This window comes from Daphnia pulex, chromosome 3 (genome assembly GCF_021134715.1).
Source record: "Daphnia pulex isolate KAP4 chromosome 3, ASM2113471v1".
NCBI lineage: Eukaryota > Metazoa > Arthropoda > Branchiopoda > Diplostraca > Daphniidae > Daphnia > Daphnia pulex.
The window spans coordinates 9240184-9255472 of NC_060019.1; the positions used below are offsets into that span (position 1 = coordinate 9240184).

At 49.8% G+C, this 15289-nt stretch overlaps 1 protein-coding gene across 8 annotated transcripts in view; it reads right to left on the reverse strand.

Moving 5' to 3' along the window:
• LOC124191217 (zinc finger homeobox protein 4-like) overlaps nucleotides 1-15289 on the reverse strand; it is an 88477-nt gene that overhangs the window by 14891 nt on the left and 58297 nt on the right. For 6 of the 8 annotated variants that reach the window (XM_046584272.1, XM_046584271.1, XM_046584273.1 and 3 more), the window contains one exon: nucleotides 5799-12647. In XM_046584272.1, coding sequence (XP_046440228.1) covers nucleotides 5799-12647 — 6849 coding nt within the window. The remainder of the gene's footprint in view (nucleotides 1-5798; nucleotides 12648-15289) is intronic. The other 2 variants (XM_046584278.1, XM_046584277.1) reach the window with 2 other exon arrangements.

A 15289-nucleotide genomic window follows, 5' to 3' on the forward strand; every position in this document is an offset into this window, starting at 1 on the left:
TACTTTTCTCTCTTTTATCTACTACTGCTGCTCCTACTGGCTGCACCAGAAGATGTCTTTTTGACAATACCTGTCCCCCCCCCCCCTTCTAAAAAAAGTGTTCACCCCAAAGAGAGTTGGGGTTGTGTGTTCCATAAATAAGTAAAGTCCCTCCTTTTTTTTTTTACTGGAAGGAGCAAAAGATGCATAAAGAGGATTAAGAGTCGTCCCTTCAATTCCTTTTTCCTTGTGTGTACAACCGTATAGGCCAAGACGTGAACGCTGGTTTTTTTTTCGGTCTCTATTATTCAGTGTCTCCGCTTGTTCCAGCTGATTTTCCAAGGGGGAGAAATAAGACAAGGACATGAACACAAGAAGAGGAGATATGGCCTCTGCCAGAGTCCTCTGCTGTAGGATGCCAAGTACAATGGCACAGCCCAGCACAGCACACACACACACAACCTGTTTGGCATGTTAATGGACCGGTGCTGGAAGGTAGAAGAAGAAAAAGTGAAGAAATATCATAAAAAAAGATGTGGGGGGAGAGACGAGAAAGAAGTGGGGGAGGGAAATAAAAAGTTGAGCCCAGGTGTGAGAGAGTGAATAGAGCGCGCACACTACTTGCTGCTGCTGCCCAGGAGAAATTGCGAGTCTTCCACCAGAGCCCAGTCAAAAGAATCTTTAAAAAGAGAAGAGGACGATCGAGTGGAGGATGCAAGAAGATGGAAGGCAACAAATAAAAGCTGCGATGGATAAAATACACAAACTACAGTACCCTGTAGATACCTATAGGAGGTATGTGTGTGTGTACAAAAACATAGCGGTGGGATGTTGACGAAGCCGCTCGTCTTCAAAGTGTCTGCCCTCTGGCACTGATAATTGTCACTCGAAGACACCAAAGGTATGCGCCCTCTCAAGACGCCGCCATCCTCCTCTTTTTCCATAATTATAAAACGACCAAAAAAAGAAGAAGAAAAAAAAAACCTGAACACATCCAACTGTGGAATTCGCCATGCCGATTCTTATGCTGGGAGCGTTTCCAATCCGACAGACACGAACGAAAAAAAAAAAAAAACACACATTTTCCAAAGATATACTCCGCTATGGAAATAATTCAATGTTTGCTGCAATATACGATGATGATGATTTTATTATTATTAGGGTATTGATCTGTCGCTTTTTCTTCACGTGTCTGTCGGGTTGGAACTGAGCGTTTCGTGTAATCGATTCATGATTTCCCGTCCGGTGCTCGCAGGTGGGCAGGAAGTATAGCGTCCCTCGTCTTTTTTTAAATATATAAACGCGCCGTGTTATCCAGAAAAAAAGTTTCAACGTCAATAAAAAATCGATGAGAACAAACTACAACCGTCACCTCGAAAAAAATCCCCGTCAAAACTTTTTTTTTTGTTCCCCGATACAACCTCGAAAATTTTATATAAAAAAATAGCTTTTGCTTTGGTCATCACTTCACCAAGGGGAAAGAAGAAGAAGAAGAAAAAAGAAACACATTTACGACTTTGAAATCGTAATGGTGGTGATGATGATGTAGAGAGTGATATCCTTCAATATTTATGTGCTACAAGACGTATAGTAATAGTTCCGTAATAGTCTAAAAGGAAACTATCAGATCCGAGAGACCCCAACTTGGTCACGATCGTCCGGGGTCCTTCGGTCATTATTTAACTATCTAAAAGAAAAAAAAAATACGAAACGAGCAATGACGACTACAAAAAGAAGAAGAAAAGGAATTTTTTTTTGTGTGTAAAAGGTAGAGCTCTCTCTCTCTCTTGAGTAATATTCATACGTCGTAGACATTTTTTTTTTCTTCAAAGAAGCAGGAGCTAAGGCGTTCACGGCAACACACGGGTCGTAATTACCCAGAGGCTCGGGCGTTAATTACGCAGAGTGAGCGGAGGGAGCTGAGTCAGGAAGAAGAAGAAGAAACCTTGTGTTTGGTGCGCTGCTGTTTGCTTCTACCATCGAGTAGAAGAAGAAGAAGTAGAAGAATCAAGAGAAAGAAAAAAGAAATACATAATGAAGGTGAAAGAAGAGAAGGCGTACAATCCACGCATGGGGATCTATCCAAGTAGAAAAATCAAAATCAAAAAAAGAAGAGGAGCCGGATGAAATGAGTGGCGGTGACATGGCAGAGTTTTTTTTTCCCCTTTTCTTTCTGGACATTTTCGAGACGAAGGAGTTGAAGAAGAAAGATGAAGAAGAAAAAATATCCTCGACAGCAGCAGCAGCAGCAGCTATATGGCAGTCCCGTCTTAGGGAAATATTAAAGTGGGCATAGTCTTTTGGCGCTCTGTTTGAACAAGGAAACGGACCTCGTCATGCTGACGTCATCTTTCTAAATTAATTAAGACCCCTGGTCACTGCGCGTTTTTTTCTTCTTCTTCTTTTCTTCTTAGGGGAAAAAGCTCCGCCTTTCCTATCCGCCGACGCCAACTCGACATAAACTGACGCAATCGACCGAATCTCTCCCCGATTTTTTCTTAGATGATTAACTCGAACGGAAAACCCGAAATTTCCGCCGAGGTCTGACCTCTGAAGACGAAGAAGACAAAATAAAAGATTCTTTCTCTATTCTAAAGACAATTGGCGAAATACCAAACACGGAAGACAGACGAGACTGAGGACGCAGCGACAACGGGCGATGATGATGATTCCTAGTCAGCCAAACGCCATTGGATGCGTCAGACGCTCGTTAAGGCTCGACAGCTTAAAAGCGAATGGAATGAAGAAAGAGAGAGATAGCACTCGAGATATAGAAAGAAGACGAAGAAGAAGAAAAAAAAAACTTGTTGATGTTTTTAATATCATACTGTCTGCTCACGTTAGGACACGGACGCGATCGAGAAAGGAAATAAAAGAAAATGTTGACGGGACCCAAATGACTTGAGCGAATCACAGCCTCTCTCTCTCCCGACAGCTACACCATTTCTCTCTCTCTAACCGTATAGTGGTTTATTATTATAATAATTTCTTTTCTTCAACGGGAAAATTTTTTTTTTAGGGGGGGAAATGTTTCTAGTCGGGGGAGTTGAAAAATTCATCAAGAGAAGAATGTCGATTTATTTATTCAAAATTTCTTTCTCGGCCTTTCCCCGAGATAGATAGATAGAGAGGCAGTGGGTAGAGAACATTATACCCGAAAAAAGAAATGAATCAACACCTTAACGCATCGGAATTAAGATAGGTCGTTAAATATAGGGCGGGATTGAGACTAGAGAGAGAGAGAAGAAAACCAGCAAGAGATGCTGCTGCCCAGATGGTCTCGAGAAGGTAAAGATGATGATGAGGGTTCTGGTGGATGCTGGCCCTGGAGCGCATCCACCATGTTTCCTATTTTATTTTTTCCCGTGTTGTTTCTTTTCAACGACGGCATTTTAAACATCTCTCAAAAAAAGAAAAAGAAAAAGTCAGTTGTGTGCTCACACATGCTACAAGACCGCCTTGGTGTAGTTGCAGTAGTAAATGTACTCGACGCGATTGACCTCTCGCGATTGACCCGAGCACGTGCCCTGCAACTCTTAGTATGTGCTGTGCGCTCACCTACATACGGAGCCGAGTCCAGCGCGTGCGTACAACGCACACATAAACAGATGGCCAGGTAGACACACACACACTCATTTATGGGAGAAGAGAAAAATAAAGAAAAGCGAGTCCTATATAGTGTTTCTATCTGGCTGGGTTTTTAAGGTAAGCGGCAGCAGGACGCTGGCGTAATGAACTCAAGTCGGGATGAACTTGGCAGCGCAGCGGGAGACAAATGAAGGGAACGGTTATGATCGATGTCGAAAAGAGAGCTTGCCAGCCGGATAGCTGACTCTCGCTCGACGACGAGAGGAGAACAACACAAAAATGGGAAGATGCTGTGAGCTGCTGCTGCTGCTGCTGCTGCCCATTGCCAAAGAGCGTGACCTTTTTACACAAGAAACCAAATAAATAAAATACGGGAAAAGAAAGAAAAAAAAATTCCTTGAATTTCCAGCTCTCTCGGGCTCGGATGATACATACGAAGAGAATTCCAATCGATTCATCATTCCTTCTCTCTCTCTCTCTCTCGGGCTCGGACTGAAACAAAAAGGCAGCGTCAAGGTGGCGCGCTCGCTCGCTCATTCAAACAAACAATGACCTGCATTCTGTTGATTCGTAGAAAGAGGAACTTAAAACGTCGGCGGAGCAATGAAATAAGCAAAAAGCTTCCATCAAAAAAATATAGTTGCGAGCTGAATTCGACTTGCAGGTCTCTCTCTCTTTCAGCTTTGACACGGACATATATTACACCAGATGCGCGTGCGCCCCCAATAGATCTACACGTTTGATTGTTTCTCTCTTCTTCGTCTTCTATCTGTCTGTCTTATTATTCGACAAAAAGAGAGTGCTGCCATTAGCGCCGCACCTTGATACCGAGAGCGCGAGCCAGAGCTTCTTCTTCTTCTTCTTCTTCTTCTTTTAGAAAAGAAGAGACACCTCCGGAGGCCACCCTTTTTCTCTCTCTCTCTCTCTCTCCTCTCCTTGCCCTTTTTTAAACGAGTCACCGCGCGCGAAACGCACCGCGCTCCAAAATGGCTGTTGTGTTCAATAAAAAAGGGAAAAATAAAAAAAGACTTTTTCGAATCCGAGTGTACAAGTCACCGAATCGAAACAATCGACAACAGTCCTCTTTTTTCGTCAAGGCAACAAGAGAATGAAACAAAAAACCCGAGACTTTTTTTCCCCCGTCGTACTACTCTCTTGGCTTATTCTTTCTGTTACGCAATTAGTGCACGGCTTTTTTATTTTATTCATTTTCGTTGATAAATCAAAACAAAAAGAAACAAGGCAAAAACGTCGGTTTGTTGGTTGCATTTTGATTTCGTTTTTATTTCCTTTGAAAAAATTGGACGGGGCTTTTTTTTTCAAACGGTGGGAAAACAATGACGTGTCGGCGGACGAGACCGAGTCAAAGTCGACAAAAAAATGAAATAATATATAAAAAAAGGGGGCATCTGAATCACTAGAATGATATGTATAAATACAAAACAATAAGGGAATAAAAACGAGAAAATGAAAAACGAAATCAAAGAAAAAAAAAACTGGAGAGGACGAGAGCGAGAGAGAGAGAGAGAGGAAAAAGGCCGGCCCCCATCTGAAACGCAGCGGCCCAGGTGATGTAGTAAGACAAGCCACGACCACCCCCGCTGTCGTACTGTGTTCTCTTCTTTCCTTTTATTTCATTCATTCTTTCTTTCTTCATTCCACTCGGAAAACATTTTCTTCCACCCAAACAAAACAAAAAAAGAGGAAAACAAAACAAAAAAAACCCCCAAAAAAGATGAAGAGCCGAAAAGTGAGAGAGAGAGAGAGAGAAAGGACGTGGCCGTTTTGGCTGCTGCTACGCGCGCCGATGCAATTAATTTATTCAAAATGCAGGAATCTCCCGCTAAGGAAAACTAATTAATCCCTCTACCTCATCGGATTCCCGTCTGTGCAGGTGTTTGTGTGTGCTGCCTTCGCCTACACACACCCCAAATCCCATCCTATTCCAAAATAACAGATAGATAGATAGATAGATAGATAGACACACATACAAATATCCAAAACGAATGGAAACAACAAGACAATCTTTTTTTTTTTTTTTCCTTTTTTGTTTTGTTTGGGTTGCTGTTGGCCTCTCATCAAACGGATCGTTCCGCACGAACCAATGAAAGATGACCAAATCGAGTGTCTAACGTCTTTTAACAGGCCGGAATGCGCGTTTTCTTTCCACTTTCAAGACGAGTATGACAAGACGTTGAGAAGGTTTGAGAATGGATCGTGTCAAGACTCACCGCCGGCCATGACGTTGGTGCTCGACTGTTGCTGGGAGTTGTTGTACGAGGATGATGCGGCTGCGGCGGCAGCGGCGGCAGCCAAGGCTGCAGCTGGAACTCCGGCAGCTCCGTAGCCCATTCCGTAGAGTTGGTGGAGGAGCAGAGCTTCTAGCTGGGCCGATTCCGTCGCGTTGCTGCTGTTGGGTGGCGACGTCGTCGTCTCGGCGCTGGATCCACCGACAGGTGTTGGCGTCGACGGCTCCTGACTTTCTTGCTGATGTCCTCCAGCCTTGGAAGGACGGGCGACCGAGGTCGGCATGTCGTCACCGTGCTTGCCCGACTGCTCGGCCACGTGGATTTTGACGCGCTCGATATGCTGATGCGTGAAAATGTGGTCCTGGACAGCGTACTTGTGCGAATATTTGAAGTCGCAAAGATCGCAACCGTCCGGCTGTTTGGCGCCGACGTTGCTCTCGATTCCAGACAAATCGCCGGCCGCTTTCTGGGCGTTCAACTTGTTCTTCTTCTCCTTGGCTCGAGCGTTCTGGAACCAGACCTGGACGACGCGTTTGGGCAGGCCAATTTCACGGCCGAGGGCCTCGCATTCGGCCATCGTCGGTGTTTTGTAGTCGGAGAAGAGCGACTTCATGACGCGCACCTGGACGGCGCTCATCTGAGTGCGGAATCGCTTGTTCTGTCCGCCGGAAGCCGAGCCCGTCATACTAGCGTTTCCCGAATTGCTTTGGTTTCCACCTCCGCCCATTTTGTTGTAGGGCAAAGGGGAAGACGGATTGCTCTCGTCAAAGTAATCCATGTAGTGCTCCGAGCGGTTGTCGTCCGTCCCGACGTCCGACTGCATGGCGCTTTCCGGTCGCACTTGTCCCAGGCCCTGCTGGAGTGGCAAAGGTCGGCTCAAGTCCAGTGGCAGCTCTCCGGTCGGATTGCCAGTCGATGGACGTTGCTCGTTGGTTGGTGCGGCCGACGGAGTCGGCGTGGCATTGTTGTTTCCGGCATTGGCCAGATAGTCGTTGGCGTAGCGTTTGAGAGCGTCCTCGGCCTTGCCCTCGAAGCCGGGTAGAGGAGCTACAAAGCCCTGGGAGTAGAGGGACGAGAGCATCGAGAGTGAGGCCATCGACTGCTGGTAGTTGGAGACGGCCGAGAGCCGCTTAGTCAGGGCTTCCTGGATGGCGGCTGCCGAATTGGCCTCGCCGGCTGCCGAAGTGGATCCGGACTGGACAGAGTGACTGGAACCTAAATGGGGAGATGAGCTTGTGTTCAGGTTCATTCCAGTGTCCGAGTCTTCGTCGGTCATGTCGGGCAGGGCGTCGATGTTGACTTCGCCTTTGGCCAACTGATCCGGGTGACGACCGGCCAAATGTGACTCGAGAGCCGATTTGACTTTGAACAAGGCCGGACAAAATGGACAACGCTTGTTGATGACCTGGGCATGGGCCCGGAACTGACCTTTGCGCTCGCGAGCTCGAGTGTTCTGGAACCACACCTGGACGACGCGCTTCTTGAGTCCGACTTCGCGTGAGATCGTCTCCAGCATCTTGCGAGACGGATTCGATTCCAGCTGGTACTGCTGGTACAGGAAATCCAGCTGCTCCGGCAGGATCGTCGTTCGCAGACGCTTGTCGCGCGGTTGTCCGTCTCCGTCAGTGCCACCACCTCCGCTTCCGCTGCCACCGCATCCACCTCCGCCACCACCACGCTCTTCGTCGTCCTCGACCACTTCGTGCTTCCGCTTGCTTCCAGAAGGAATCAGGGAGCCAGAGGATGGCGGGGTCATTTGGCCGCTGCTTCCGGCGCTGACTGCCGGCAGACTGGCCGAGAGTTGAGCGGCCGCGGCCGCCACGACGGCAGCCTGATGCTGTTGAAGTAGAGCCGCATACTGAGTCTCCATTCCGGCCGCCATTTTGGCAGCGGCGGCGCCACCCGAGAAGAGATCCGGATTCATGATGTGGACGATTTGATGTTCGCGCCACAAATCGAATCGCGAAAATGTCAAGCCGCATTGCTCGCAGTGGAAAGCGGAATCGTTTTGCGACTGTTGGTTTTGCTGCTGCTGCTGCTGGGCCGGCTGAGTTTGGAACATTTCCGGCTGCTTGGGTGGCGGCGGTGGGGGTGCAGCCACGTTGGATTCCGTCTTGATGATGGTTGACGACGACGATGATTTCGGTAAAATGGTCAATTGAGGGGCAGCACCACATGACGAGGCCGTTCCGCTCATGACGGAAGCGTCGGCCAATGAACTCGAATTGCTGTTGTCATTGTCTGACGACGAGAAGCAAGCGGCAGCCTGGGCAGCGGCCGCCTGAGCCACGGCCGATCGTTTGGCGTCTTCCTCCTTGAAGCAGTGAGTTTTCTGATGGCGGATGAGCTCGTAATAGCGCTGGAACACCAGCAGACACTTTTTGCACTGGTAGTTGAGTCCTGGCGTGCGCTGGAAACGGCCCGAGCCGTCCGGGTCGGTTCCCGCTCCTCCTCCGCCCGACGTTCCAGAGCCTGGAGTGGCCGAACCCGAAGTGGAGGCCGGATCGCCGGCACCTCCGGCCACTGGCGGTTGATTCTCGTAGACTTTGCGAGCCTTTTGACGGGCGTTCTGGAACCAGACGACAATGACTCTCGGTGAGAGTGAGAGCAGTTTCGAGAGATACTCGAGATCGTCGTCTTTAGGGTAAGCGTTGTTCTCAAAGAACTCTTGCAGTACCTTGATCTGGTAGTCGGTGAAGCGCGTCCGGTTGGCCCGTTTGCCAGTTGATGATCCAGGACCGCCGCCTCCACTGCTCGAGTTGCCTCCGCCGCCGCCGCCTGGAGGAGTCAGAGGAGCCATCGGCAATGGTGTCGAAGTAGCGAAAAAGTTGAACGGGCTTTGGTCGCTGCTCATGCGGCCTGGGCTCAAACCGGCCAGTCCGGCGGCAGCGGGACTAGGGAGAGCCGATCCGCTGGTGGTCGGGCGAGGAGGGAACATGCCTCCGCCCGGCCCAAGGTGACAGTTCTTGGTGTCGACGTTCAGTTGCGAATTGATGAGAGAGGCCAATGAAAGGTTCGTCATGGGCGATCCGCTTCGGATGTGGAACGGATTTCCGGGTGTCGTTGGCAGCATTTGTGGAGTCGAACGACTGGCAGTTTCTTCGGCTGTTGGTTCGGGCATTTCCGCCACCACTTCTTTCTTGACTTGAACGGCCTCGGGTATAGCCGGTGGAGCGACCGAGGCCATCGACGCTGCTGCTGCTGCTGCTGCGGCGGCGGAGGCGGCGGCGGCTGCTGCAGCCGCAGCGGCCGTCTTTGCCGCTTTGCTGTTGGTGGCCGGCGTGGGCCGCGTGCTGATCAGAGCCCTTTGAATTTCCATTTGCTCTTCCGCTTTGAGTTGAGTGACTTTGGTCTCGCCCGTCTTCTCGTACTCTTCCAGGTTGAGCGTCGTGCTGGGCGGGTTGCTGAAGTTGTAGGGCGAATCTTTGTTGCGCTGGCGCTCCTTGAACAGCGTATTGCGGAACCAATGTTTAATGACTTTGGGAGGCAAGCCAGACTGGCGGGCCATTTCGGCGATGGTTTCCTCCGACGGTGAATTGTTGATATCGAAATGAGCTCGTAAAATCTTCAACTGGTCGTCACTGATCCTCGTTCGAGCCCTCTTTTGTTGCTGACCCGGCTGCTGCTGTTGTTGTTGTTGCTGCTGGCCATTGGCCGAACCTCCTACCTGCGAATTGTTCGCTGCAGAACTACCGGCGGCGGATTGCTGTTGCTGCTGCTGTTGTTGTTGTTGCTGCTGCTGCTGCTGTTGGAGCATTTGCTGCTGCTGTTTGGCGAATTGTCCGGCTTGTTGATCCATGGCGGATTGCAAGTAAGGATTGTTTTGTGCAGCCTGGGCGGCCATGGCAGCTTGAATGGGATCAAAGTGGCCGGCGGCCATCATGAAAGGATTCATCAAAGGTGGTTGCATGTTCATAGCGGCCAAAGCGGCGGCCGGCATGTTGAAACCGAGCCCGGCAGCACCGTGAAGGCCTAATCCGGCCAGACCCATCATCATCGGGTTGAATTGCTGCTGCAGTTGGGAAGCCAAGCCCATGGCGTTGAGAACCCCCTGCATGTCACTCATCTGCTGGGCCAACGATTGAGATTGCTGCAGTTGGGCAGCCTGCTGCTGGGCCTGAGCCTGGGCAGCCGATTCGGCAGCACTGGATGAAATCGGAGTCGAAGTAGCCGTCCTCGGAGTCGGAGTGTTTTCCGGTCGGTTAGTCGCAGTTGTCGGTTTCGATGAAGGTTCAGCCGGAAGATCGGCGGTGGGTTCGCGTTCGGGTCTGTCGATATTGCCCGGCGGCGGGAGTCGTTCAACGGGTGACAAATGTGGCCCCACTCCAGCCGGAGTGGAGGCGGAAGTATTATTCAAATTGGCTGTCCTCTTGATTTCGTCGGCGCATTGTTCGACGCAATGGGGCGGAACCATCTGACGATGGACCTCCTCGCTGTGAGCCTTGAGAACCCAAATGCTGGAGAAACTCTTGTGACAGAGCGGGCAGACGCAGCGCTGGATTTCAGGGGCTTTATCCGTTCCTGATTGAGCGTCTTGCGTCTCCATGGCGTTCTCCTTGTTCTCCTCTTCCGCCGGATCGTTGCTGCTGGCAGTCGAATTGTTGAGATTGACGCCGCCGCTCGCTTGTTGCTGTTGTTGTTGTTGCTCCTCTCCTCTCAGCTGCTGTTGTTGCTGTTTGGGTTGGCCGGCACCGCGTTGCTTCTGGTGACATTCGTTGAATTGCATCACCAGTTCAAAGCCGTAGCTGCCCAGCAGGTGCTTGAGCATGCGCGAAGAGCGGCGAGCCGGCAGGCTCAGCTTGTTGTTGTTGTTGGTGTTGTCGTCGGGCAGGGCAATAGGCGACTCGGCGGCAGGTTCGGCCGTCTTGGCGTTGTTGGGCCAGTTGTTGTCGACATTATTGAATCCAACGGCCGAGTAATACTGCTGGACCAGATGTTGTTGCTGCTGCTGCTGGAATATCTGCTCGGGCGACAGCCCGTAGAGTTGTCCCAGGGCCATGGCCAATTGTTGTTGCTGCTGCTGCTGTTGATCTAGTCCGTTCTCGACGGGACTAGTTTTACGGCCGGGCAGGGCGGGCGATTCGGGCGAACTCAGGGTGTGACTCACGGCCGTGCCAGGAGCCGGCTGCTCGATCAACGGCCTGGTCAAATCAATCTGACCGGCAGCGGCCAGCTCTTGCAGTTTGGAGGCTCTCGTCTGGTGGAGAACGGAGCGCAAGTGAATGTCCAGGGTGGAGCCTTGACTGTAGGCCACTTTGCAAATGTTGCACTTCCACGGCTTGTTCCCAGCCGGTGACTCGTTGTTGGCGTTGGCAGCTCCCGTCGAGCAGTTGGAACTGGCCGTGACGGGTCGTTCGGGTCTGGCGACCAACGGCGGCAGGGTGGGCGTGACTGGTGAGGCTGCGGCCGGTTCGGCAGCTCCTCCGGTAAGCGAAGCGGCCCTTTTGAGCTTGTGCAAATGGCTGACGGAATTGTAGTGAACCAGGAGGATGTTCTTCTGTGTGAACGACTCCTTGCAGACGTCGCACTTGAACGGCCGGTTGGGGTCCAGGTATTTCTCCATGGGGTAGTGCAGCTTTTCGCCCTTGCGGTGCTGCATCGTCTTGTTGTGACTAGTCAGGTAACTCTGCGACGTGAACGCCATCTTGCACCGGTGGCACTTGTGGCGGCGCACCGGGTCGGCGTACGTTTCTTCCGCCACCGAGGCGCTGTTGAGGTATTCTTCCAGCGGAGTCCCCTGGTGGACCGGCTCGCCGTTGTTGCCGCCTCCGCTCACATTTCCGCCAGACATTCCTCCACCCCTCTGGCTGCTGTGAAGGAGACCGGAATCGTGGCCCATCTGGTCCTGATCCATCTCTTCGCTCTCCTCCTGCCCTTCGTCCATGGTGGTGGCCAGCAGGGCGGAATTCTGCAGCAATCCAGAATCTTCCTGGTCCATTTCGTCTTCGCCTCCAGAGAGTTCGGCGGCTGCCGCCTGTTCGCGGCGCAAGTACTCGCTAATGGCGGCTTCGCTGGCCTGACCGGCCAGTCCGCTGAGGAGCAGCGGATGCGACAAGAGGCTCTGCCTCAACACGTTGGCCTCCTCGTCCGTCAGCTCGGCGTGCGAGCTCTCCAGATGCTTTTGCAGCGACAAAATGGAGCGGAAAGAGCGGCCGCAGAGCGGGCACTTTGTCGCGTCGCGGATGACGTGATATTGCGAGTGCAGCTGCAACTTGTCCAGCGTTTTGAAGGCCAGCGAGCACTGAGGGCACCGGTACTTGTAGGCGTGCCGCTCAGAGACCGTGGCAGCGGGGGGCACCAGTGTTGTTGTTGTTGTTGTTGCCTGTTGTTGTCCGCGCTGCTGGTGAACCTGGGCCACCGCAGGAGTCAAAGTTTCGCTTTCGTCCTCGCCAGAGGTCGGCGATTCGTGCCGGGAATCTTCCTCAGGTCGCACTACTTTGTTACCTTGTGGCTGCTGCTGCTGCTGCTGTTGTTGCTGTTGTTGTTGTTGCTGCTGCTGTTGTTGTTGTTGTTGCATGGCTGCGTTGAGCCAGTTGGCCTGTTCGACAAGCAGCATGAGCCGTTCCAAACCCTCGGCGTTGACGTTGTGCACCGTGGCGGCGTGTTGCTCCACTTGGGCCCGGTCGGCGAAACGGTTCTGGCACAAGGGACAACTCAATCCCTGGTTGCTCGGCTGCTGCTCCATTGACGCTTTGCTGTCGTTGTTGTTGGCCATTTGTTCACCTTGCTGCTGCTGTTGTTGTTGTTGTTGCAGAGCTTTCGTTGTTGTTGTCGCAGTTGTCGGAGTAGCTCTTCCCGGTTCGGCCAGTAGTAGATGAGCTCGACCACCTTCTAAACAAACACAGAAAACAAACACGCAATTTATTATTAGAAAGCTGACAACATATTTCGGGTTTGCTATGACGTCCCACGTCCGGTTCCAAACTAAACGCGACTTTTTTTTGTTGTTGTTATCTCTGTCTCCCCATTTCAAAATCGTCTGTTTTCTAATGAGAACATATGCTAATACATAAAACTCCAAAATGTAACGAAAAGAGGATGATATAGACTGCTCCATATAGGCCGCAGCTGGTTCTGTCATTTGATTGAACAGACAATGACCCCCACGTGTTCCTGCGTCTCTTTTTTCCCTTTTTTAAATGTGTGTCGTCTCATTTGGTCGACAGATTGTCGGTTTTTATACGCCACGAAAAACGGGGGAGGGAGAGAGCCGAGTCCCGTTCGTGCAACTGGGGTCGTGATGCGCTTTTTTATTCAAACAAAACACAAATTTTTCTTTCTCTCTCTCTCTCTCCGGACGAAATGCAAACACAATCCATGGCGTAGGAAAAGGGAGAGGAGGGTAGAGAGAGAGAGATTTCATCTGACCATATGGAGAGAAATACATACAGGTGACATGTCAATGCATCCATTAGTCATCCAACCAATCCGGTTCGCTATCTTCTTCTTATTCTTCTTCCCTTCTCTCTTCTATGCGCTCTGTCTCTCTCTCTGTGTGTCTGTGTGTGTGTAATCATCACATTGTGTAGTCACCACCCCATCGGCTTGGTCTTTGTGAGTCTTTGTATAATAAGCGGGTTTGGTTCTTTTCTTTTCTTTTTCGTCTTCTTGTCAAATGACGAGAGCCACAGCAATTTGGGAGAGGAGAAGCAGAAGAAGAAGTTGGAGGGTTCCAAAGGAATGAGAAGAAGGAAAAGACGAATTATTTATTCATTCGAGGTAGCCATCATCGTCGTATGGCGTAATAACAATCACAACTATTTAAAATAGAATAAAGGGGGGGGGGAAGGAAAGAAGAGAAGAAAACAGGATGATAATGAGAGGAGTTGGAAGGGAGGAGGGACACGACTTGGCCTTGATTTCATTCCGGAATATCAAAACCGCACAGAAAAAAAAAAATATATATAAAATAGAGAAAAATAATTACAATCATTCTGAATAAATTTAAAAAAAGAAAAAAAAGAAGGTGGGGAATGCGACGTTGCGCGCGCGTACTTTGCGGCCGGCCGCAAATGACTCATTCGTGATCCAATCCAAACCGTTTTCTTTTGTGATTTCACGACTTGTCTGTCTCTCTCTCTCTTATTCTTTTTCCCTCCGTCTTACATAACCTGCAAGTGCACAGACTAGTGGGGGGAGGTGGGTGGATAGGTTTTTTTGTTTTTTTTTGGTTTAGTTCTCAGCCGGGAGATATTACATGAATATTCACAAATGAAAGAAGAAGAAGAAAAAAAAAATTCAAATCAAATCAATCGTGCCACGGCGAAGTGGACTCACCACACGGGCACGCGCGCCTCGCCGATGAAGGCCAACACGACAAGATCACGAAAAAGGCAAAAAAATAAATAAATAAATAAGAGAGAGAGAGTAAAGAAAGAGAGCGGAGCACATTAACATTTCATTTCATCATTCTGTCTCAGTGCGAGCGCGCACACGATAAATACCCCAAAGTCTTGGGGAAAACAAGGTGCATAACTGCATATCGCTAGCGAGTAAAGACGAGCGAGAGCCAGCTAGCAGGAGAGAGAGAGAAGGACGAGCCGACACATCTACATACGGCGAGCTGGAGGCTATAACAACGGCTGACTTAAAGGCGGCCCCCATCTTCTCCCGAGGAGGAGAGTATAGAAGGGGGCTGAAGAGAAGAGGGAGGAAAGAAAAAGAAGAAGAAAAAGAAAAAAAAAGGAGGCAACTATAGCGTGCCAAATTACCGGGCGCCCCGTGCGTGTCGAGCGGACCGCCATAAAATCAACACCCGGCCTTTTTCTTTATTTTTTCTTTTTTCTAAAAAAGAAGAAAAAATAAAAAAAAGAAGATGCGGCTGAGCGCGCAACGTTTCCCTTAGGGGCCTTCCCGAAAAGAAATAAAAAGGGAAGAAGGAAAAAACCCTCACACCAGCTCCAACCACCGAACCTCCATAAATGTAAATATCGTCTAATAAATAATCAAAGGTGGGGTTGTGTTTCGCTTCCTATATCGCCGGATGATAGGAGGACCACGAGGAATAAAATAAGAGAGAATAAGGAAGAGATAGAGAGTCATCTTTGACACCTTGTATATTATACGGTCGGCTCTTCTTCTTCTTCTTCTTTTTTCTTCCCGGCGTTATGAGAGGCGTTCAAATTTTTTCGTAGGTATTTTTATATTTAAAAAAAGAAAAAAAAATTTGCCTTTTTTTTATTTTTTATTTTTTGTTTTGGTGCTACTGTGTCAAATTTCAAATTGCCCGCGCTTTGGGCTATCGCATTTTTCCCTTTTTTTAATTTTCAAATGAAGGGGGTTGGGGAGGCTATTTTCAGTTGGTGTTGTTGTCTTAATAAAGACACACACACACACCAGAGAGAGAAGCGATGGATTGCGCAACCATGAGGAGGAGGAGGAGGTATAGAGGTGGGCGGAGTCGAAAGATGCTTCGTTGTGATTGAGATGGAACGCGTGTGGACACGAGATACTTCACAACAACAAAAAAAAGC